The 22,127-nt window shown below is 61.1% G+C and overlaps 9 protein-coding genes across 9 annotated transcripts; 6 read left to right on the top strand and 3 right to left on the bottom strand.

Moving 5' to 3' along the window:
• Window positions 1-968: 968 nt before the first annotated feature.
• On the top strand, window positions 969-4,524 carry HRG_11617 (transient receptor potential (TRP) ion channel domain-containing protein; the record flags this gene model as incomplete). Its single annotated transcript, XM_044870087.1, has 2 exons — window positions 969-1,585; window positions 1,659-4,524. The coding sequence occupies 2 exons, from the start codon at window positions 969-971 to the stop codon at window positions 4,522-4,524; spliced, it is 3,483 nt and encodes a 1,160-aa protein (XP_044714984.1).
• A 1,004-nt stretch (window positions 4,525-5,528) lies between these two features.
• On the bottom strand, window positions 5,529-7,700 carry HRG_11616 (exonuclease domain-containing protein; the record flags this gene model as incomplete). The annotated part of the gene is made up of 1 exon (XM_044870086.1): window positions 5,529-7,700. The coding sequence occupies one exon, from the start codon at window positions 7,698-7,700 to the stop codon at window positions 5,529-5,531; it is 2,172 nt and encodes a 723-aa protein (XP_044714983.1).
• Window positions 7,701-8,192: 492 nt separating this feature from the next.
• Window positions 8,193-9,829, top strand: HRG_11615 (uncharacterized protein; the record flags this gene model as incomplete). Its single annotated transcript, XM_044870085.1, has 3 exons — window positions 8,193-8,377; window positions 8,451-8,537; window positions 8,596-9,829. 3 exons carry the CDS (start codon window positions 8,193-8,195, stop codon window positions 9,827-9,829), a joined length of 1,506 nt encoding a protein of 501 aa, XP_044714982.1.
• Window positions 9,830-9,892: 63 nt separating this feature from the next.
• On the bottom strand, window positions 9,893-11,787 carry HRG_11614 (MYND finger domain-containing protein; the record flags this gene model as incomplete). The annotated part of the gene is made up of 3 exons (XM_044870084.1): window positions 9,893-10,806; window positions 10,892-11,081; window positions 11,221-11,787. 3 exons carry the CDS (start codon window positions 11,785-11,787, stop codon window positions 9,893-9,895), a joined length of 1,671 nt encoding a protein of 556 aa, XP_044714981.1.
• Window positions 11,788-12,395: 608 nt separating this feature from the next.
• HRG_11613 (nucleotide exchange factor SIL1 domain-containing protein) lies at window positions 12,396-13,658 on the bottom strand (the record flags this gene model as incomplete). Its single annotated transcript, XM_044870083.1, has 1 exon — window positions 12,396-13,658. One exon carries the CDS (start codon window positions 13,656-13,658, stop codon window positions 12,396-12,398), a length of 1,263 nt encoding a protein of 420 aa, XP_044714980.1.
• Window positions 13,659-16,238: 2,580 nt separating this feature from the next.
• On the top strand, window positions 16,239-17,260 carry HRG_11612 (glutaredoxin domain-containing protein; the record flags this gene model as incomplete). Its single annotated transcript, XM_044870082.1, has 2 exons — window positions 16,239-16,743; window positions 16,938-17,260. 2 exons carry the CDS (start codon window positions 16,239-16,241, stop codon window positions 17,258-17,260), a joined length of 828 nt encoding a protein of 275 aa, XP_044714979.1.
• A 777-nt stretch (window positions 17,261-18,037) lies between these two features.
• Window positions 18,038-19,208, top strand: HRG_11611 (uncharacterized protein; the record flags this gene model as incomplete). Its single annotated transcript, XM_044870081.1, has 2 exons — window positions 18,038-18,121; window positions 18,204-19,208. 2 exons carry the CDS (start codon window positions 18,038-18,040, stop codon window positions 19,206-19,208), a joined length of 1,089 nt encoding a protein of 362 aa, XP_044714978.1.
• A 727-nt stretch (window positions 19,209-19,935) lies between these two features.
• On the top strand, window positions 19,936-20,211 carry HRG_11610 (uncharacterized protein; the record flags this gene model as incomplete). The annotated part of the gene is made up of 1 exon (XM_044870080.1): window positions 19,936-20,211. One exon carries the CDS (start codon window positions 19,936-19,938, stop codon window positions 20,209-20,211), a length of 276 nt encoding a protein of 91 aa, XP_044714977.1.
• Window positions 20,212-20,821: 610 nt separating this feature from the next.
• Window positions 20,822-22,013, top strand: HRG_11609 (zinc-binding dehydrogenase domain-containing protein; the record flags this gene model as incomplete). Its single annotated transcript, XM_044870079.1, has 2 exons — window positions 20,822-21,757; window positions 21,825-22,013. The coding sequence occupies 2 exons, from the start codon at window positions 20,822-20,824 to the stop codon at window positions 22,011-22,013; spliced, it is 1,125 nt and encodes a 374-aa protein (XP_044714976.1).
• Window positions 22,014-22,127: the final 114 nt, after the last annotated feature.

The following is a 22,127-nucleotide window of genomic DNA, read 5'->3' as shown; positions in this document are numbered from 1 at the left end:
CTAGTAGCGCATTGCACCGCCTCTGCAGCGGCGGGACTTGGTGCTTCCATCTTCCATCCATGCTGAGATGCTGCGCAAGTAGAGAGTACCTGGCTAGGAAGCGCTAGGGGGTCCCTTTCCCCCGGCTGGGCCGCTGCAGACAAGGCCGGCGGCGGCTGCTGGCACGGCTTTTGTCCCAGCGCGGACGGTTGCACGAGGTACCGGTACCTGGCACTGCAGTATGCATCTCCGTTTTTCTTCCAGGGCCCCCTCTCCGCTGCCCGGGCACTGTCAGCCGCTCGCTCGCCCGCACGCCCCCTCTCTGGACGGACCTCTCTGGACGGACCCCCCTGGACGGACCCCCCTGGCGGAGAGAAACTCAGCATCAGGCTGGGACATTCATGGGGCAGATTGGCTACGAAGACGGCGTGTGTCGAGCAGAGGGACTACGAGTAGGCGAGGAAAATAAGAATAAGAATAGAAACTAAACGGGCAAAGAAACGGTAGAGAAAAGGAAAAAAAGGGGCGGCCTCGTATGTAATATCTCTCCATGGTTGCCCAGCCCCCAGAACCCCACTGTGCGTCTCCCTCAGCACTGGAGCACAGGTAGTTAAGTTACGCCCTCTGGGCAAAGAGTCAGTTAGTGGCTTGGCTACCTACCATCCCCGTGGATATGGATCCCATCCTGCCTTCTGCCTAGCTGGCTGGCTCTCTCTCTGCCTGCGTCGTCGAATATTCATCCAAGTTTGTAACTGCCCTCTAATCTTGTTCTCTGCCCTTCTGCAACCGGCCGGCCTTCTTCCGCCCCTTCGTCATTTTCCACCATCGTCAATCCGCCGCGCCCAACTCTTGGTCCCAACCCACAAACACCACATACGCGCGCCTCGACGACGGCGCCTTTGCAGCTTTACGCGACCTGCTCACCCACCGCCCGACGAAATTGCAAGCCCTGCAAGATGCGCCGCTTCTGACGGCGACGAGGGCCCATGATGCGTCTGCGCCGGGCTGGCGAGCCCCTTGGCCAACAGCTGAGCGCCGGGTCCGCGCCCTCATCGCCCGACGCCTTCGCGTCTTTTCCTGCTCCGGGCCGCCTCCAGGCCGCCGCCAAAGCGCCGACTCGACGACATCCGACGTCCAAGACCTTCCGCTTGCCAGCCTCCCTCACCCTCTTCGTCGCTCTTCTCCTCGTCCTCGCCACTCCTCCTGCCGCCGCCGTCCGCATCCCCGTCACAAACTGCCTGCCCGACTCGTACCAGTCCAACACGCCGGCTCCGCTGCAATGGCAGCCTCTGCACGCCGACGCAAAGTTCGACACCCAGAGCGGCAGCCACAACCTCCAGCTGATCGTATGGGGCAACGTCACGGGCTCGCAGAACCAGGACGCCCTTCCGCCTCCCGATGATTCGTACTGGACGAACCCGAACAAGACAAACGGCAAGATCATCGAGACCCCGGACCCCGACGCAGACAACAAAAAGGCCACGACCCTGTTCCGGAGGGTCAATGTTTTGACGTACGAGCCCTGGCATGATCCCGTCAACTTCTGCAAGAATGGCCTCGTCAACGGCTCGTGTCCCTTGGCTCCCGTCTTCGACTTCGACAATGCGTAAGTCACGCCTCTTCCCCTCCTCGGGCTCTGCATGGCCATGGGCGTGCTGATCACAAACCGTCATGGCAAGCTCTCTCCCCGACGGCCTGCCCTCGGTAAACTTGAGTCACGACTTCTTCTCGTCGTACTCCCTGTCCTCCTTTGCCGCCACCATGCTCATCATCTACGGCGACGCAAAGGCGACCAACATTGGCTGCATGTCGGCCACCATCACCCCGGATCTGGGCGGCACCGTCTGGGTGCCCAAGTTTCTGCCGCTCATTGTGCTCCTTTTCCTGGGCTTTGCCGTCGTCTTTGCCGGCGTCTTCAGCCCCTGGGGCACCACAAACATCTTCCACTGGACCTCCAACTATGGGCGAGACACCGACCTCGTGCGCCTCGTCACCCCCGGCTTCGGGGACTGCCTGCAGTACATCCAGTTCGTCGTCCTCACCGGCGGCCTGTCCCTCAGCTACCCCGGCTTCTACCAGCCCGTCGTGAGCCAGGCAGGCTGGTCCACGCTCATGTTCAACCAGAGCCTCGTCACCGACGCGCCCGCCTGGCATAGCCTCGTCGACGGCATCTACGTCACCAACAGCACAGAGGGCTACGGCCTGCACCAGCTCGGTCAGCTCGTGGGTATGGCCCAGAGCACCGACCTCTGGCCCGGCATGATGGTCTGGCTCTGTGTCATCGTCGTCTGCACCTTTTTCCTAGTCCAGGGCTGCTTCCTCGTCCAGTGGCTGTGGCGTAAGATCAACAACATCTCCGAGGAGGACCTGCGCGCCAAGAACATTCCCTTTAGCATCGGCAACGTTGTTCGCATCGTCTTCAACTACATGCTCATGCCCGTCGTGGCGCTCTCGACGTTCCACCTCGTCGTTGCCCGCGACTCTCCCCCGTATACCGTTGCCCTGGCCGTCCTGACCCTGGTGCTGCTCATGGTCGCTGCCACTTGGATCCTCATTCTCGTCATCAAGACTCGGCCTAAATCGGTTCTCTTCGACGACCTGCCCACCGTCCTCCGATTCGGGCCCCTCTACAACACATACTCGGATGAGGTGGCTGCCTTTGCCCTGATACCCGTGCTGCTCAACTTTATCCGCGGCATCGCCATCGGAGCCGTCCAGCCCAGCGGGGTCGCCCAGGTGGTGCTGCTCGCCATATGCGAGGTCATCCAAATCTTCACCCTGCACGCCTTTCGCCCATTCCACCCCTCGACCTCGATGAACGCCTACCACACCCTCTTCTCCTTCCTGCGAGCCATCACCATCCTGCTCATGGTTGCCTTTGTCCCGAGCCTCGGCGTCACCGAGGGGCCCAAGGGATGGATCGGCTACGCCATCTTCCTCATTCACGGCTCTGTGCTGATCCTCGGCTTCTTCTTGAGCGCCTTGCAGACCATGGTTGAGGTGATTGCGCGGATGCTCGGAGCCGGTGGGGATGGCGTGACCGGCCTTAGGCGAGGTGGTCTTGCCAAGATCTTTGGAATGCGGCAGCTGTCCCGCCGCGAGACGCACCGAGCGGGGCCTAAGCGGGCCAGCCAGCTGTCACAGACGGCCATTCTGGACATGGAGGACGGGAGCAGGGCAGGATACGTGATGCCAGGCGGCAGGGTGCGCTCGCGCTCGAGTGCTAGTCTCAGGGGCCTGGCCGCGCACCAGCGCCACAGGAGCAGCTCGGCACTCGATAGCATCGACATGTACTCGGGCGGGCACCGCAACAGGGAGACATCCACCAGCTCGTACGTGCCTGGGACGCCGGGCGAGACGACGGCCTTTTCGTTCCTGGGATCCGGCGCCATGCCCCGACACGCGGTCCCTGTTGCCATGGAGGCCTCTGACCCTTACTATCGACCCCCCCGTCGGCGAACCGAATCCTCGAAAGAGCTGTCCGTCTCGGACTTGCCCCGGGGCTCAGTCGATCCGAAGCAGGTCGCTCAAGCCAGCGGTCCGGCCGGCGAACCGGCAGAGGCGGGCGAGGAGATAACTCGGGGCGCCACTCCAGCGCCGCCCAACGCGACCATGAATCTCCCGCCCAACCGCCCCGACTACGCCACGCGAGAGGTCGACTTCTACTACGGCGTCCGGGGGCCTGCCCTTAACTCGGAGGGACCAGGCCGGAAGCTGGGTACGGGGCCGGCCGATCCCACGGGACCTGTGGCGACGGCGACGGGCTGGTTCCGGAGCATGTTCAAGAATAAGACAAAGGAAAAGGGCAAGGGCTTCGAGGTCGTGAGAAGTTCGAGAATGCCCCCGGCCATGGTGCGGAACGGGGGATTCGGCGATGAGACGCCACCAGAGGGCATCCCTGTCGCGATGGGAGTCTTGCGGAACGGACCGATTGATTCCGACGATGACGACGACGACAAGCTTCGGGCGAAGCGCTCTGTCAAGCGTCGGCCTGACGAGCTGTTGACTGACACGGGAGATCCTCACACGTCCGGCTCAGAGCCGGCGAGCCCCGTGGACGGCCGACCAGGTCAGGAGTCGAACGAGCCTGCGGCTGGTGTGGCACGGATCGGCTTCCTCGATGCCGACCTGGGCCTGCCGGCCATACCGCGGAAGAGCTCCAAGAGAAACTCTGCCGCGGGCTCGATGGACAACCGGCCACTGTCGTCGCTCAGCCTCCTGGAATCCGTCTCGGGTGTACCGTCGGATCGGGGTACCCTGGATGGCGGGTCTACGCGGGAGCACCACCCAAACTTGGGCAACTCGTCGCCTCTGCCCTTTGAGCGCACGGGCTCGTCGCGCCGCTTGTCGTCCAAGTCGTCCATTGAGTCTCCACGCGAGCTTACAGAGGTTGAACTGCAGGAGAAGCCAGGCGAGCGGCCCGCAAGCTTCGGCACGGTCCCGCAACACGGCATCAGCCGGGTCGACCCTGATCACCCGCCTACCGACTTGCTAGAAAGCTCGGCAGAGTTGGTGAATGACGGATCCGTTGGCAAGCGATCATGAGCGCGACGCAAACTACGGATGCTCTGTGGAGCTCAGACACGGCGCATCTCAACCGGCACAGGACATAATGCTCTTGACATCGTACACCTCGACGCCTGTCATGTTTTCTTTGTCAACACGTTTCTTGTACCAAAAATGACGATTTACGGCATTTCATTTTATCCGAGAGACGGGTCGCGCACCACATGTATAGATTCGGCGCCGCAGGCTCGCGGAGGAGACTCGACTGAATCCACAGGACCTGAGCATGGCACGCGTTGCACCGCACTTTTTGCTCCACCGCCGTGGCCTGTCGCGGCACATTGCAGAGACGAGACATGCCCCGCGACCGAGTGACAGCCGAGTTTCGACACGGGCTGCTCTGGTGCTGCTTTTCTACCGTTCATCCGAGCGATTCTCTACTTGGGGGGATGCCGGGGGGAGGAATGAATAGGCTCCATCCCTCTTCAGACTGTTTTCATAATTGTGGCGGGCGTGCAAAAACAAGGCCGATGCAAGTAGCTCTTGGCTTGGCAGCTACTGGCTGGAGGGCCAGACGCGGGCGGGGCCTCATGGGCCTGGGATCCAAGGTATTAGGATGGTGACGGATGGGGATTTCGGGAGCGGCAAGCGAAGCGATGTACATGCTGCATAGCGCATACGTTCGGTGTACTTGAACTGGGCGGTTGGTTGGCCGGACAGAGCGAGATGGTAGCGTAATCGACACGAGAGGCAACACCGACGCGGCTTTGGTGCGGTTTAGCCGGGCTCGTGATGGGTGATGCCGGGCGTGGAATACCCACCTCCCTGCCGCCGGTGACTGTCCAGATAATGACACGTCGTTATATACAAAGTTTTTGACACATGGCTTGGTCATTCCATGTCTCGTGAGGTCCCAGCATGTTTCTCATGAAATGTCTTGTAGACTGTCCCCAGCCAGGCCGTCACGATCACCCCGGCCTCTGGACAAAGCACGCCTCCTCCCCACCCCTCTCCTCTGGAACCCCGGAGCCCCAGCACAAACCTCACTTGACGCCGATAAAGGCGATGCCGGAGCGGGCCTTTTGCACCGCCTGGCGCAGGAGCTGGTTCTCGGCGTCGGTCCACTGGACGCTGAGCTCGTCCCACTTGGAGCCGGGTGTGTTATACTCCTTGCGCCAGCGGGCGTGCATCTGCTGCAGCCGCGCCATGTCGCGCGGGTCGCCCGAGCCGCTGTAGACAATGAGGCCCGTGCAGGCGGGCAGGGCCTCGTGGATGCGGGCGAGGCGTGCCGCCAGCTGGGCGAGGGCCCGCTCGAGGGGCGAGACGGCGGCGGCGGCTTCGTCGTCGTCCTCGGGGAGCTCGTCGCCGGGCGGGCCGCCGTCGGTGTTGGCCTTGTCGACGCGGTTCCTGTTCCACCACCCCTGCAGGGCCTCGAGCTCGCGCATCCGCGCCCAGACAAAGTCGACGCCGCCGGCACGGATCTCCTTGCCGTCCGGGTCGCCCTGCACGGCACGGATCACGTTGGCTGCCACCTCGTCGTCGGACCGGCAGCCGAGCTGAAACGTCGCCCCGGCGCCCTGCCCCTTGGACGGGTCGCCCCAGTCGATGGCGGCGCTCGTCTTGCCCGACTCGACGCCGCCCAGGGCCGCGGTGCCACCCTGGGCTTTGTACGTGGTGCCCGCCCTGGCGAGGCGGCGAAACAGGTTCTCGCCCTGGGAGTCCGAGGCGCCCCACAGCTTCCCCTTTTCGCACTTCTGCTTGACGAGGTCGAGGCACGTCTTGGCATCTTCGATGCTGTTGTGGCCGTGGGCGCCGCCCTTCTGGATCTCGCGCGACAGGTACTTTTGGGCGAGCCACTTGAGAGACGACTTGAGCGGAGGGCCCCGAGGATGGGGGAACAGCATGGATGTGTCGACGATGAATGGGTGCGACAGCTGCATCGCCTTGGTGTCGGACTCGAGGGAGTGGCCGACGAGTATGGTGCGCGGGTGTAAGATGTCTACCAGTCTTTGCTGAATGTCGCGCAGCGTCGTCGTGACGGGGGCAAGCATCTCCTCTGTGATTCCAGAGAAGCGAGTGACGTAGTCGACAATGGGTTTGTCGGGCTTGACGAGCTCGTCCATGACCACCTCGCCGTCCCAGTCGACGATGCTGATGCGCGTCAGGGCAAACTCATTTTCGCCAGTCATGCACATTTCACAGTCCAGCGCCAAGACCTCTCGGCCTGCCGTTACACAGCCACTCTCAATCTCGGCCTCGGGCACGTCGCCGTCCTCAAGCTTGTCGACCTTGGTAATGGCCCAGCCCTCGGGGGCGACAAAACTTTGCCGCCGCTCGCCCTCTGGGAGCAGGGTTGGATGGAGGAGGAAGCCATTGTCTGCGAGTTCATCAACAGAGGCAAGGAGCTCGGTGATTCGCGTCCTCTCGTTTTTCCAGCCTTGAGGCTCGGTGGCTGGCTTGACGCCGCCCTGCTTGGAAGTCTTCTCCTTGGGCACAGGCGCGGTGAGCATTGCTGCCATGGGGGAATGCATCTTTGCGTGCTTGTCGTCGCCGGGCGTTCTGACAGGCCACAGGTGAGGGAACATGTCTGCAAAAGTCTGCAGAGCCGGGGAGAGCTGCTCCTTTTTGAGGACGCGCGGGTAATAGTCGTCTGGGGAGGTGAGCAGGCTCGGCTCGGCGTCTGCGCCGGTGTCGTTGTAGGTGGCGAAATCGGCGCTCTCCTTGAACATGGCTTCCTCGAGTCCCGGGATCATGATGACGACGATTTTCCGGAACTGAGGTCGGTGGGAGACGTCGATCCACTGAGGCCCGCTGCCATCGGCAAAGATGTAGAGGACCAGGTCGCGCAGCTGGTTGAGGTTGATTTTGGAGTTGAGGCGAGCTTTGGAAGAAAAGGTGAGAGCGGGATAGCCCTTTCCGGGGCGGGGGGCCTTTTTGGCCTTTTTGGCCTTTTTGCTTGGCCGGGTGACGGTTTGCCACTCGCCGCCGCCATCGTCTTCGTCATGGGGGCTCGTCCGCTTGAGGCTGGCTTGACTCACAATGGAGCGGGCGTCGGCGTCTTGGTGTGCTTGCTGCTCCATGACTGTGACGGGGCCGCCATGTGCTTTCGTGCCGTCTGTAGATTCTGCGACGTCTGCGGCGGCGGATGACAGGCCGAGAAAGTTGCAGGCGAGTTGTTTGGCGCGCTGCAGTTTCTGTTTGAGCTTGGCCACCATGCTGCGCCGCGTCGGCAGACTCACCACCAGGCCGTGACAAGGCGCGGAGGGGCGGCGGTTCAGCCGGCTCGTCGGTCGCGATGGCAAGGGCGTGGATGAGAACGCGAGGGATGGAGGAGGAATGGAGTCCTGAGAAATGTGTATGAAAGCACGAAGTAGGGAAAAACAGAGCGAATGAAGCTTGCGGCTGATTTGATAAGATTAGATATGATACGATAAGATAAGCGTGTCCTGCCCAGGCAGGCTGCACGGAGTAGCTTAGGTACGTACCTCTTTATGCTTGTAGCACGAAGCACAAGCAGCGGATCGCGAACCTCGCATTCGCTACTCTGTACACACATAATCACCCAGCTTCGTCTTCATCGTCCCATCGTCCAGCTTGTGCATCACGACACACGGAGATTCGCCTAGATAGTCGGGCTCGCTCCAACAACGCTCCATCCCTCGGCTGCTCCATGCCATGAGGCGCCGTCTTAACTCATCACCACCATCATGGACAGGGTCGTCTGCAAATGCGCCAAGTGCGATGCCATCCTCGGAAGCCTCATCAATCTCTGGCTGCAGCTCGGCAAGAAATATATCACTCCGTTGACGCACGCCCAAGACGATGACCCCTTTCCCATTGCAACTTCTGGCCTCGTCCGACAGGGCGATGCCGATACCTTGGTCGGCGGCTGGTGAGTTGTCGCGGCATTGCCTCGTAGCCGTCTTCGCGTGCGCCCTCTAAGCTGACGCTGGCTTCGACGACAGCCAACTGCAAGACGCCGAGTGTGCCAAGTGTCGCGCCAACTTGGGCCAGAAGTGCTTGAAAAGCCCCGTCAACCACGTTCTAAGCGAGTGAGAATGCCCACAGCCGTCGTATCCAGGCATTGCGCCTCCTCTAACGCGTGTGCAGTGGCCAAATCATCTTTCGAATCACTTCCGTCATCTTGAAGCTGGCCGGCGACTTGCGACGCAAGGCCGAGCCCAAGATTCAACGAGTTCTCCAGCTCAAGAACCATGCGTCCGAACACCAAAATGCGCCGTCATCCCAGACAGAGTCGGTCAACCCTGAACCGGGCGCAGCCCAGAACAGCCCCGCCGCCGACAGCCCCGACTTGATGCAGATGCAAGCCGAACTCGACGCACAGCGCCAACACATCAACCGCATCGGCGCTACGGGAATGCAGGTCGTGACCAATTTCGAAACCGTCATGGCTCGCGTGGACCGGCAGATGCAACAGCTCAGCGAGTCCATCGACAGCATTCGGAAAGACCGCGACGAGCAGCGCAACGACCTCGGCGCTCTAAAGTCAGAGGTCGTGGACGCGAAATGGGACTGTCAGAACAACAGTGTGGTCGCGCGGTTGGATCAGCAACTTCAGACCACCGATAGAGTGGTGACTGAGTTGCGGCAAGCTCTCCATCAGTCCAAATCTGAGACGCAAGGACTGCGCGAACAGTTGACCGTCGCGGAGCAGGCACTACAGGGTGCCAAGGGTGACGCGGCGACCCTGAAAACTCAGATTGATGAAACGAATCAGGCAGTCCGTGAGAGCATCGCCGCGTCTAGAGAGCACGTATGTGAGGTTTCGTCGCTCAGGCGAGAGGTAAAGCAGCTGAGGGCAGAGCTGGCGCAAGAGCGCGCTCAGCCACAGCCGGCTGAACCCTCGTCCTTCTCCTCTCACGAGCTGGACATACTCGCCAGCAGCATTTCCAAGATCGGCAACCGAGCTAGCCAAGTCGAGACCTTGCAGATGGATTTCGAGCTGTTCAGGGCGCGTCTCCAGCGCCTGGAGGCTCGCGCCATCGCACCTGGCGCAAATACAAGCAGGACATTGGGCGTCGAGGCCCATGCTCGCGACGACGACGAGGCTCAGCCAGTCTACGAAGGCAACGCTCGAAGGAAGCGCGCCTTGACCGCCAGGGACGACACACAAACTTTCGACAAGACGCCTCAAAAACGCGCGGCGCTCTCGCCGTCAGATCTCGACAGCGGAGTGTCGACAGGTTGCAGCCGCGCGAGCGACCTTTATGGATCCTCCCGCAACACCCGCAGCTCGGCTCAGCGTCCCGGCCTCCGGCGAACTCGAGCAAATGCTGGCGATTACGGCACGACACGACGAGAAAGCTGGGCAGGTAGAGGCTGAAGGTCCATCCAAGGCATCCATTTAGCATTAAGCGAAGCCGCGGCTTCCACATCGACGTGGCCATCAGGCCCCGGTGCCAAACTTGACCTGAAGCACTGCACGTCCTAGACTGGCCAAGGCGTCCACCTGTTGAACAACAGCGTAGTCGAAGAAGGCTCGGCATTGCTCGTCCGACGGGTCCTGCATCCAGGCTGTAATGAGGGGAAGCTCCTTGTCTCGACCTGGCAGCTGCTCGATGTCCTGCAGCATCTCTCGCGCTGCCACGGCGACTTCCCATCCATCAGCGTGGCCGGCCGGAGCCGAGCGCAAGACCATGATCAGCAGCATCTGACACAGCGAGACCTGATCGATGTCGCGAAGCGTCTCGCGAATCTTTTGGTCCAGGTCGGCGCGGGTAGTGATGGACTCGACGGCTTGGTTGAGCGCAGTCGTTCCCTCGGCCGTGTTGGCGAGGAGCTTGGCGATCATGAGCACATTCTTGGCCCTGACCGGGTGGAAGTATGCCGCGTATCGATATGGATCACATGCTGTTGCGACAAAGCACGCAACTGCCAGCGCAAAGGCAAAGTCGCCTCGCTCGGCGTAGTAGATGGAGATCTCCGTCAGCAGCTGGGGCACGGGGGTCACGGCCCACATCTCCGCGGCTACGAGGCCCGCACAGTCGCGATACTGGGCCAGCAGCATCTCATGGCGCTCGTGAAGCGAGTCTTGAGGCATGGTCCGGCGCTCTGTCGACATGGTGGCCGACTCGCCATGGGCCTTGACCAGAACTTGCTTGCCAGCATCGTTGACGGCTGGATGATTGCGTAGCCGTGAGAATGGATCGGGGACCAGACTGAGGCCGTCGGGGATGATATTGCGAGGGCTGGCGGCGCCGACCTGATAGACGTTGAGGTCGTCTTTGCAGCGGGGACAGCGGCACTCGAAGCAGTAGGAGGCAAGCGCTTGTTGTCGCTTGGTGAGAGGATATGTGTAGTCTAGACGACGATTCAACAGGTTGGACGCCGGTGATTAGAGGAGCAGTCGAACAGATCGACGTGTATCTGTGCAAGGTAGACGGACCTGTATAGGAGATTTCGACCTCGTCGCCGGCCTCGATGGGCCGCTCGGCCGTCAAGATGCCCTTGCGCCCGATGAACTGGACAAGAGCGTTGGGGACGCAGGAGTGATTGGCCATGGCGAGCGTGGGCTCCAGGAAGATTCCAACCTGGCCGAGGTCCGCGTCGTACCTGTGAAAGGCGTTTGTCTGAATCTGCAATGCGCCCCGTTGACTGTGAGCTCTCTATTCACGTCCATTTCCCTCCCAAGTCACAGGTCTCTAGTCACTTTCTGTCTCGAGATTTCCACTTTGGAGGAGGGGACGAGATACGAAAGGAAGAATGGTTGCGTACCTTGCAAAGCAGGTCAACCGCCCTCGTCACCTCATCCTCAGTCCCTTCCATGCCGGCAAACGCACAGCCAGCCATGGCCATCATCTGCAGATCCTGCCAACCGCCGCCGCCGTCAAGACCCAGATGGCCCCGGCCTTGGTTGCGCCGGCGCGGCACATGGCCCTCGAGCGGAGCAAGCGCACGCGCCGTCTCGTCAACCAGCAGAGCCTGGACGAGGGCGCGCACCGGGGTCGGCAGCAGGGCAGCGGGCCTGTCGGACCCCTGGCGGCGGCGGCGCAGGGCCTTGCACTCGCGGGCGTGGACGGCGGCCCAGGCGGCGGCCTGGCAGGCCGGGTCGCAGTAGAAGGCGGCGCGGCAGCGCGAGCAGGCGCGCGGGTCGCCGGGCCGCAGGCAGTGGCTGCACACGCGGGCGAGGTGCGTCGTCGAGGCGAGGGCGAGGCGCGGGGCGGCGAAGGCGTGGATGGTTTGGCCGGGGCGGAAGGGCCGCGTTGCGTGGAGGCTGCGGCCCTTGGCGCTGCTGCTCTCGTTGCTGCGGATTTGCAGGGTTGGAGGTGGTGGGGGAGTCATGAGGAGGGAGTGGTGATGCTGAATTGATGAGGTTTTTGGGGGAGGAGGCTTGGTTCGCGGCGTGGGAAAGATAACCCCGTCAACTTGCCCTTGTTCAGGCGTTCACTCGATGGCGTAAAATAAGACAAGCAATGAGATGCCTTGTAGTTCTGATAGCTTTCCGTCTGTTCTTTGGATCGTGGATGAGATGTCGGGTGATGGCGGCTTGAGGGGGCGAAAAAGAGGCGAGATGGTAAATTTGCGTCGACTGAATGAAGGTCCTGGCAGCTCCAGCTCCACCGCCCGTATCTGACGGAAAGCAAAGCCATCGCGTCTCGACTAATCTGATCTTGGAACTCTTATTTCTTTCTTTACACACTCGTTATCTTTATTCTTCAGATCATCGAAACGTCACGCGGCTCTCTCCCGCTTCACGACGCTTATCTTGCCAACAGGCCAATCATGAATCTTGCAGCGCAACTTACGCCAGTCAAAAGACGCCAACCTGTCCAAACAAACACCACGGCCTGCCGTCTCGAGCCCGGAATGACTCCTCCATATACATGTATGTAAAAAGAATACGGCAAAAAGCACGCTACATGGTCACACACACCCACTCTCCGTACCATCTACAGCTCCGCGCGTTGCGAACCGTCGGCCTGCGCGGTCGGGTCACCTCCACGCGCCACCACCAGCTTGGCGTTGAGTTCGGTGCTCCAGTGTCCCTTTTCATACCTGTTCCCCTTGGTGATGCGGGCGACGTGGTAGTCCCAGCAGCCCTCGGCCGTCTTCAAGGCCTCGGACCGGCACTGCTCGTCGCTGAGGCGCGGCACGCGGGGCCACAGCCCCAGCGTGGCGCCCATGTCGCCGTCGAGGAAGTTGTCGAGGACGAGCTGGCCGGCCTTGCGCTGGGCGGCGGCCCAGTCGCGGCCCTCGGAGACGAGCACCTCGAGCAGGTGGTCCATGCCGCCGCGGCTGAGGAACTCGCCCCTGATGGTGCCGTTCTTGAGCAGGCCGTTGATGACCAAGACCTTTGCCTTGACGCGCGAGGCCGACTGCTTGGCGTCCCCCGCGGCGTCAGCGTTGTTATAGGGGGCTAGGCTCGAGTACAGGGCGTGGCCGATGGTGGAGACGCCCGCGTCAGGGCACTTGGCGTCCATGAGCTCGGGCCAGGCGCCGGCGACCTTTTCCAGGGCCGACGGGTTGTTTTGCAGGGCGCCGGCCAGGACGGAGGCGGCCTGCTGGTCGTGCGGGGCGAGGCTGGCGTCGGCGGCCGCCGGCTTCTTGGGGTTGCTGACCATGAGGCAGAGGAGGGCCTTGACGACCTTTGTGTCCTCGGCAATCTTCATGCCGTAGTAGATGTCGTGCGAGAGCTCCTCGAGCTCCTCGAGATGCTCGGCAAAGGCGTGGCCGTGGCGGACCTTGCCCTTTCTGAGCATTTTCATGGCCGCGACAAAGGTCTCGGCCTCTTGTTCGGGCTCCTTGATCTTGCCGACGGGGCTGTAGGCAGGGGCACCCTTGGGCAAGCGCAGAGGGCGCTCGTCCTGGTCTTGATCGGGGACAACGACGACCGAGGCCTCGTCGACAGGCAAGCCATCGAGGGCCGGGTCCAGCTCGCCGGGGACGTTGATCTTGGCCTCCTTCTTGCCCGTCTGCATGTTGATGCGCACGTGAAGTCCCGGAGGCAGGTCCTGGTCATCGTGGACAGTCTGGAACTCATCCTTGGCCTGGAAGTGGCGCGGGTAGCAGTCTTCAGGGTTGGACGTGTGGCAGATGAGCTCCGAGGGCGGGTTCGCGGCCGGGGCGGCCGAGGCGGAGGTGAGGGAGACGGCGAGGACGAGGCCCAAGAGGGCGGTCCGCATGGGGCTTACTCTTGAGCGCTCCGGAGTCATTTTGATTGACTTGGTGTGATTGAGGATGTATTCTGATGGCGAGAAGCACACTCCCAGGTGAGTTGGAGAGGAGGAAGAGGCCAAGGGGAACCTGGCGGTGGGTGGGCGGCTTGGCAAACCTTGAGGATCGTGGAGCGAAATTCCTCCCTCGCCGGTAACTCGAGAGATTGGCGGCAGATAAAGGAGAGCGAGGAGTTGAAACCAAGGTGAATATGGCGAAAGGAGCGTTTAAAGAAGAAAGGAGGTCCCGAGGTGAGTCAAACCGTCGAAAGGACACCTTTGACGACGCGTTTCTCGACTTCTCGCGGCTTCTGTACAGTAGAGTACTGTGGCCGATATAGACTTGGCGGCTTTCTATTGGCCGCTAGACCGGTAATTGCGCTTAGTCATCAGCTCGAGGCCGTCGCCACCGTGTCCCGAGTCATCTTTTGCAACGACTCTTCTCCCCCGTGCAGTCATTGTCCTTGTTTGACTCGTGCCAAGCATGGCAAACCTTGGAGCATAAATGGTCCCAGGGACTCGCACGTGGCGGATGGAATGTGGACGCGCCGCCAGCCCTGGAGAAACTCGTGTCCATTTGTTCCCCCGCGAGTCAGATGCTGAACCCCGGTTGCGTCCATGATTTGACTCGGCAATGCCCGGCCGGCATTTGACCGCAGTACCAATGAAGGGTCCTCCCCCTTGCGGTAACGGGTGCAGCCAGAAGGAAGCCCTGGGCAACGTCCGGACTGTGGGCCAATTAATTCTCAGAGATTTTCCCTGTCCACGTTTTCTCTCCCAATTCAATTGTATGACTGTCCATTTAGCCATGACAATCATGGGGCGACCTCGTCGTGACGTATTTGTCCAGAATCATGTGTCGGTGTGGCTGGGCTCATCGGCAAGGAAACCATCAAGACTCGTGATTTCAATTTCAACCACCAGCCTTCCATTCCTCGAGCAGGACAATCGTCTGACGGAGACCCAGGAGATATTGATGGATTGATGGATTACTATCAAAGAAAATGCTACGGGCGGCATGCCGGCCTCGGTATTTCGTCATGTCATTCGGCAAAGAGGCTGGCCAGAGGCGCCATGTCGAGTATTAAAGGACACTCGTCGCCGTGTCCAAAAGACCATCGTGCATTGTCTCTACCATTCAGCGAGACACTTGAATCCTCGTTTCTTATCTTTCAACTCTTTCAACGCTTGTCTTTGACAAGAATCATATCCGAAGAGTCAGCGAAGAGAAGCTCACTAATCAACCACGACGAAGAGACGAGCAAACGACCTATCAAAAGCATCGAAAGAAGAACAATGCGCCTTCTTTCCGTCGTTCTGCTGGCCCTGGCCACCGGCCTGCACGCTCTGCCCGCGATGCACAGCCACCACAGCCACCGAGGCCTGCACGCGACGCAAATGCGGGCCCATCGGCTGACGGCCGAGCCGCCCTCGTCCTCGGCGACGGGCCGCTGAGGGGCCGGACCTCCGGGCCACCGCCGAAGCCGCCCACCAGCGGTGTGTTCGAATGCCGTCTCACAATTCCTGGGGAAGCGCATGCCGGCCATGCGAGCGACGTGGCAAAGGAGATATAGGTACGAATTAAGAAGGACAGGCGGACAACTCTCCAGCCATTTGATATGGCTGCTGGCGCAGAGACGAACATGACAAGACATATCGCGACAGCGCAGGACGCTCTTTTATTCCTTCTTCATCATTCATTCATACATTCACTCTTCATTCATTCATTCACCATTCATCATTCATCACTAACCATTCACTCCCTTCCACCGAGGCCTCATTCACTCAACGTCTCTACACCTTTTCTCTTCTACATTTCTCGTCAATCGAGTACTTTCGCCTCCACTCGCTTTGCTGTCACGAGTGCGGCCACCTCGCACTTCTGACATGTTATATTCACGTCGCTCACTTGCCATCCTCTGATATTAGCTTATGATCTTGGCTTCTATTTCTTCTCTTCTCCCTTAGCTAGGTAGCAGCATTCATGCGCTGGATCGCAAATATATCGAGCTCGAGGTGCTGCTGGTCGCAGTCTGCACTTTTTACGCGCTGAAAAATGCTTCTCAGAGTCTGATCAACCACATAACCGTAGACTTTGCTCCGCCAAAGAATCTGTACATTCCATGTCCAAAACCTACTAGGTACCGGTCGATGCCTTGCTGCCTGCCTCAGGCTAAATTACAGAGTACCGGCATGCAATCCCCTGGCTTAGTCATCACTTGCGACGCGCTTTCCCGCGTCTTGCAGCTGCCGCCGGACAGCCGGACATGCGTGTATCCCGCCACTGCGCGCGCGTGCATGAGTACTTATCCCGCCGGCACGGGGTTGCAGAGCCACCAGATTGCAGCCCCATTAGCTGAGCTTCCTCGCCGACCATCCCCAACGACGACTCCATCCAACTCTATCACTTCTTTCCACCGCCCACGGCCCCTCATCACCGCCGCCAATTCAATCCCACCCGCATCTCGCTCACGCCCAAGTAGAAGACGCGCACCAGCGGCGCCAATGCCCTGAAAAGGAGCCCGCCCTCCTCCCTCGCCATCATCCCCGACCAGAGCACGCCGCGGCCACGAGAAAACCATGCCCTCCCCCCGTCGCCTCCGCCTGCTTATGCTGGCAACGCTCGTCACCGTCGTCCTCACCCTCATGTACGTCTCGAGCCTCGACGACGCCGCCGCCAACGACAAACGCACCATCAAAGACTTTTACCACAAGACCATGGACGGCATGAGCAAGGGCAACGGCCCTCCCGGCCAGGCCGTCCTGGACAAGGTCGCCGCCGCTGCATCCCGCGACAAGGATGGCGGCGCCGGCGGTGACAAGCAGTTTGCCTCCGATACAAAGGAGAGGCTCAAGGCGGCCGAGCAAAAGGCAAAGGCAAAGGCAAACGGCAAGGCACTCCGCCCGGATCCCCCCAGCCAGATTGTCGGCGTCGGCAACTCAGCAGAGGGCCAGGCCAAGAAGCCAAAGCCTGCCGCCGATGCCGCCCCGTCTCCCAAGGCCAACGGCGACCCGCCCGAGACGGAGACCAAGGAGGAGCACGCCGCCGAGATGGAGATGAATAGCATCTTGAAGAAGGCTCCTGGTACGTTGACCGCTGTCACCCTTCTCTCCCTCTTTCTTCCTTCGTACAAGGCTGTCTGCCGTTTGGCCAGCGCGTCAGCCCTCTCTTCCACCCTTCCCTCCCACATCACGCAGAGAAAGAACCGTAGAGAAATCGAAAAAGAAAAAAGAAAAATGCAAGAGAAACAAAGCTAACCGTGCCTCTCCCGTAATCAGTCATCATCTTCTCTAAGTCTTATTGCCCCTACTCCAAGCGCGCCAAGAGCATCCTCCTGGAGAAATACTCCATCAAGCCCGAGCCCTACGTCGTCGAGCTCGACGAGCACAAACTCGGCAGCCTCCTGCAGGACCAGCTCCTCGAAAAGACGCGCCGCCGCACCGTGCCCAATATCATGGTCAACGGCGTTAGCATCGGCGGCAGCGACGAGATTGTCGAGCTCGACAACGCCGGCAAGCTGGCCGCCAAGATCATAGACCTCGGCAACAAGCGCGTTGAGGTGAGCGACCGTCCTGGCGCCGTCGGCTCTCGAAATGCCTGAAATAGGGCCCCGCGTGGAGGGTTGCCCCAGAGGCGGTGGGCGTGGCGGTGGGCATGGCGGCGCACAGCGAATTTATTTTTTTCTTGTGTCTTCTGGTCCGGTACTGGTGGGCGTTGCACTTTGACACGCGTCCACGACCCTGCAAATCTGGAGTTGAGCAGGCTGAGGATTTCGGCTTCACCCGCGAGGCATTGCTCCAATGGCAAGTGGTGGTAAGTACAGCGTTCGGTATTGGGAGTTACGGCGCAAAGGGTCACTTACGGTACGAATGGCATCACGATACCGCACGCACTTGGCTTAATGGGAGACTCACTGATTGAAATTGGAATAGCTGTCGAAAAGGGGCTGGTCCGAGAGCACGGAGACGCCATCTTGTAGGCCTGTACGAGCGATGCTCGGCGCATATACAGGCACATATATAATCGAGTCCATCTTCTCACCTTGGCAGCCTCCTCTTTCGACATGTTGATGATGGACGGAGCAGAGAGAAGACACGCCGGTTATGGCGCAAGCCCAACAGATTAGGTCCGCACGGCAACGGGCTACTCGCAAGCCTCGACACCTGACAGCCGCCAGCTGTCGAAGTTTGTTCGGCAGCAGCCTTTTTTCCCCAGAGCTTGTTTGGCAGGGGTTTTTTTTTATTGTCCTGCCTCAGCACCTGGCAGAGCCTTCTATTTCACGTTGCGTGCGTGCCGCCGAGGAATCCTGTTTCCGCCCATCAACTCAACACAACGCAACGCGGCAAGGGGAGAGGCCGTGCAGCCTCACATCGACACGATGCCGGTACTCCACGGCGCCATCGTACTCCAAATCGTCGAGTACTGCGATGCAGACACGATTAAAACCCTGCTCTCAATAGCGGTACGCTCAGATCGCGTCCAGAGCAAGGCAAGGACAAGAGGTTGAAGTGCAGAGAAGCTAATGCTAGACGTGAATCGTCTAGGGATTCCGGGAAATCATCGAAGAATATCACACCAGCATCGCCCGGAAGCTGATTCGGTGGGACGTGGGCGACGAGACTTTACGCGGCAAGTTTCTGCTCGACACCTTTGACGATCTCTCCGGCCGTCCGTGCAGTGAGCGTGCAGTGATCCCGGTGTCTAGTTTGTACGCCATCGACATTGTGGAAAGGCGAGTATCCCTCGTCGAGTGGTTGCTGAAGAGGCCGCTTCTGTGCACGAGAAATGACAGCGACTGGCCGCACTTGAACAAGCTGACGGAGCGGGAGACGATGCGTCAGATGGTACGGGAGGCCCTTTCCTTGTGCGACCACCTGGGTGACATCGAGGCTTCCGTCATTGGGCTGTCCGACCTGAGTGGGTTCGACGCGCCGGCGCTGCCGCAGATGAGCATCGACCATGTGCTTGCTCACCAGTGGACCACGGTCAGAAATGGACTCGAGTTGGCGCCGCAGAGCCGAGCCGAGCAGATGAGGGAGCGGTACGTGCGGTGGTTGGTGCGAGGGCGCCAAAGGCAGTATCTCAAAACACTGAAGACCCGGCAGCTGCTGAGCATTGTGTTGCTGCTACGCCTGATCGGAGAGGGGTTGCCTCGAGAAAGTGGGCGGGAGCGCGACCCAGAGCGTCGGTGGAAGCTGTTGCGGGGGGTCAACGAGTGCGTGCTGCGGCACGGGACGTGGTTCCTGTCGGCGTACAAGGCGGACGCCCCGTGCTATATCCGACGGCACCAGCATGCCAATGACCTGATTAGGCATGCGAAACGGGGCTTGGCGGCGCGTCGGCACTCGGGAGGACTTGTGTGGCAGAGCGTCAAGCGGAGAGAAGTGTCGGTGACGCTGCACAGGGAGCTTCAGCGAAGACAGAGGGCCGAAGGGCGAGGCAGCAACGTCGAGGTGGCCACGGAGGCGCTGATCATGGTGGATGAGGTGATTCGAGGACCGCAGACGGTGAGGCCCATAACGTCTATGTTTTCGCCGGTGCCGGCTTGACGGTGTGCGAGGTCTGCGGGCCGACATGGCGATGTCGTGTCGGTCTTGGCACGGTAGAAGTGGTGTTGTCCGAGGACGGGGGGCCGAGACCTGCTCACAGGATGACTCAAGGCGTCAAGCAGAGGCCGCGGCAGGCTCGATCGAGGGAGGAGGGGGAGAAGGAGGGGGAGAGAGAGAAAAGGGGAAAGACACAGGCAGCACATGGTAGACAGAAAGCACAATCACAGCCTCTTTCCCAGGCAGGTCGGGAACGACGAAGCAAGAGGCGGGCACGGGCGAGGACGCGGGAAGCCGCGAGAGGGGAGTGAGGAAGAAGGCAGGAAGGACTTTGTCAGCAGCAGCTGCTCTGCCGGGCGGTCTACAAAGTACTCGGTCGACGTCGCAGGAGAGCATCCGAAGACGTCGAGCCGAAGATGGAAACCAGATGCAAAAAGCATGGGCGGCAAAGACTCCATCTCTCCATCCCTCCATCTCTCCATCCCTCCATCTCTCCATCCCCTGGGCATATCACGGATCCTTGCGAGAATGAGACGAAAAGCAAAGGCTCAGCTCTCCGCCGGGCTGGGCTCACCTCCCATTGGACGCCCTCACCCCCCAACTCGACCACCATAAAGCAAACGCCATCCGCCCACTGGCGTCGCTCCCAAGCCCCGTCATCATCATCGTCTTTATCTTTACTCCGTACCCTCACTTGACACCCACCATCCGTCGTCCCCAAGCCACCACGATGCCAGCATCCTCCTCCTGCTCCTCCTCCTCTTCCTCCTCTTCCTCCTCTTCCTCCTCCTCCGCCTCCACCTACTCGGGCTCGACGGCCTGCTCCTACACCAAGGACCCCGCGCCGCGCCGCGGCCTGCGCCAAAAGGCCCGCGACGTCGTCTCCGACCTGGGCGCGCCGCCCACCACCAGGCAGGACGCCAAGGACGGCAAGCGCACCCTCAATTTTGCCGTCGACGTGGCGCCCATGGCCGACCCTCTCGTCTCCGGGACCGTCAAGATTTGACCGAGCTCCCAATCCTGGGACGGGCGTGGGCGAGGCGGAGCGGGGCAGACGTCAGCTGCGTGTTTTGGCTTGGATATTCTTTTCGTGCTGGGGGCTCGACACCAACACTTGCTTTCTTGGGCCTTTTCCGCCGTCTACTGTACAAATATACGTGTTTCATAACCACACGGAAAAAAAGGAGAGAGCAAAACACCACAGTCTCTTGCCCTATCATTGGACCCCCGGCGTCTCTCCCGCCAAATCACCCCCGGGACCGGCCCGGGCCCCCGTTTCCCCCACATGCATGTCCAAACGCAAACGCCCGCCTTGCCCCCGTGCGCCTGTTGAAGACGCATCTCTTGGCATGCCTCGGACAGGACAGGGCTCTCCACAATGCATGTCTTACGGCAAGCTGACCCGACCGCATGGCGTCACGGCTGCCGATTACAAATTCACCTCAATGTTGCTGGCGCTGACTGATGTCGAGACGGCGATGGGGAAGCATCAGTACGCAGCGAATTACCAATATTCGTGAGGAAATACACAGTATATATAGAGAGAGACAAGACGAGAAAGGGACGAGCTTCGCTGCTTGACCACCACCAAGCCATCGCCCCCAAACCCCATCACCATGGCATCATCACTCCCCTCCACCCAAAGGGCCATCGCCATGACATCCAAGCGCGCGCCCCTCGCCGAGATCAGCGTCCCCGTCCACCCCCCGGCCGCCGACGAGGTGGTGGTGCGCGTCGCCTGGACCGCGTCGACGCCCCTGGACCTGCACCGCGCCGACGGCGGCCTCCTCGTCGCCTCGTACCCGGCCCAGGCCGGCGGCGGCGGCATCGCGGGCACCGTCGTGGCCGTCGGCGGCTCGGCCGACCTCGTCAAGGGCCTCGGCGTCGGCGACCGCGTCATGGCCTTTGCCTTTCGCGGCGGCAAGGAGGCCAACCACCAGGAATACGTCACCGTCCCGGCCTACCTCGTCTCCAGCGTGCCCCCGGGCCTGACGCTGCGCGAGGCCTGCACCGTGCCCGTCAACCTCGTCACCGTCTTCCACGCCGCCACGGCAGACCTCGGCCTCGACCTCCCCTGGCCCCTGCCGGACACCGCGACGACGCCCGACGACGACCAGGACCCGCCCATCGTCGTCTGGGGCGCCAGCAGCAGCGTGGGCATCTACGCGCTCCAAGTCCTCCGCCACTGGTACCGCCATCGCCGTCTCCTGGCTGTATCGAGCCGGCAGCACCACCCCCTCCTGCTGCGGCTGGGCGCCACTGCCTGCTTCGACCGCGCCGACCCGCGCGTCGTCGACGCCGTCCTCGCCTCCGTCGGCAGCCGCCACGCGCCGCTGGTGCTCGACTGCATCGGCTCCCTCGACGGCTCGCTGCGGCCCCTCGCCCGCATCGCCCAGCCGGGCTCCCGCGTCGCCGTCATGCTGCCCGTCATCATCCGCGACGCCACCGACGACGAGGAGCCCGAGTACGAGATGGACGTGTCAAAGTGCCTCCCTGGCCTGTGGGCCGACGGCGTCCTCCTCAGGGGCGTCCGCACGCACTTCTACCTGCAGGTGCCGTCCCTCGTTCCCCCTTGTTCTGACCGATGGGTATGGCCCAAACAAGCTGATCCGGGACCAGAACGAGTTTTTCAAGGAAATGCTGCAGCCCGAGATTGTGCCCGCCCTGCTAGCGCAAGGGGTCGTCGAGCCCAACCGGCAACGGGTTGTCGAGGGCGCGACCATGCTAGAGAGGGCGCAAAAGGCCCTCGACCTGTTGAGGAGCAGGACCGTGAGTGGGGAGCGGCTTGTGTGGCAGGTGGCGCCGTAACATCCTCTCGAGCAAAGCGATGAGCCGGGACGGGACGAGGAGTCAATAGTGAAGAGATTCCGCCAGTATGGCGGACTAACCGTGTGTCTCCATTGCAAACGCCCGCCATTCCTC

This window comes from Hirsutella rhossiliensis (assembly GCF_020360975.1).
Source record: "Hirsutella rhossiliensis strain HR02 chromosome Unknown scaffold00021, whole genome shotgun sequence".
Classification (NCBI taxonomy): domain Eukaryota; kingdom Fungi; phylum Ascomycota; class Sordariomycetes; order Hypocreales; family Ophiocordycipitaceae; genus Hirsutella; species Hirsutella rhossiliensis.
The sequence above is the reverse complement of the archived record's forward strand: the minus strand, read 5'-3'. Positions and strand labels throughout refer to the sequence as shown.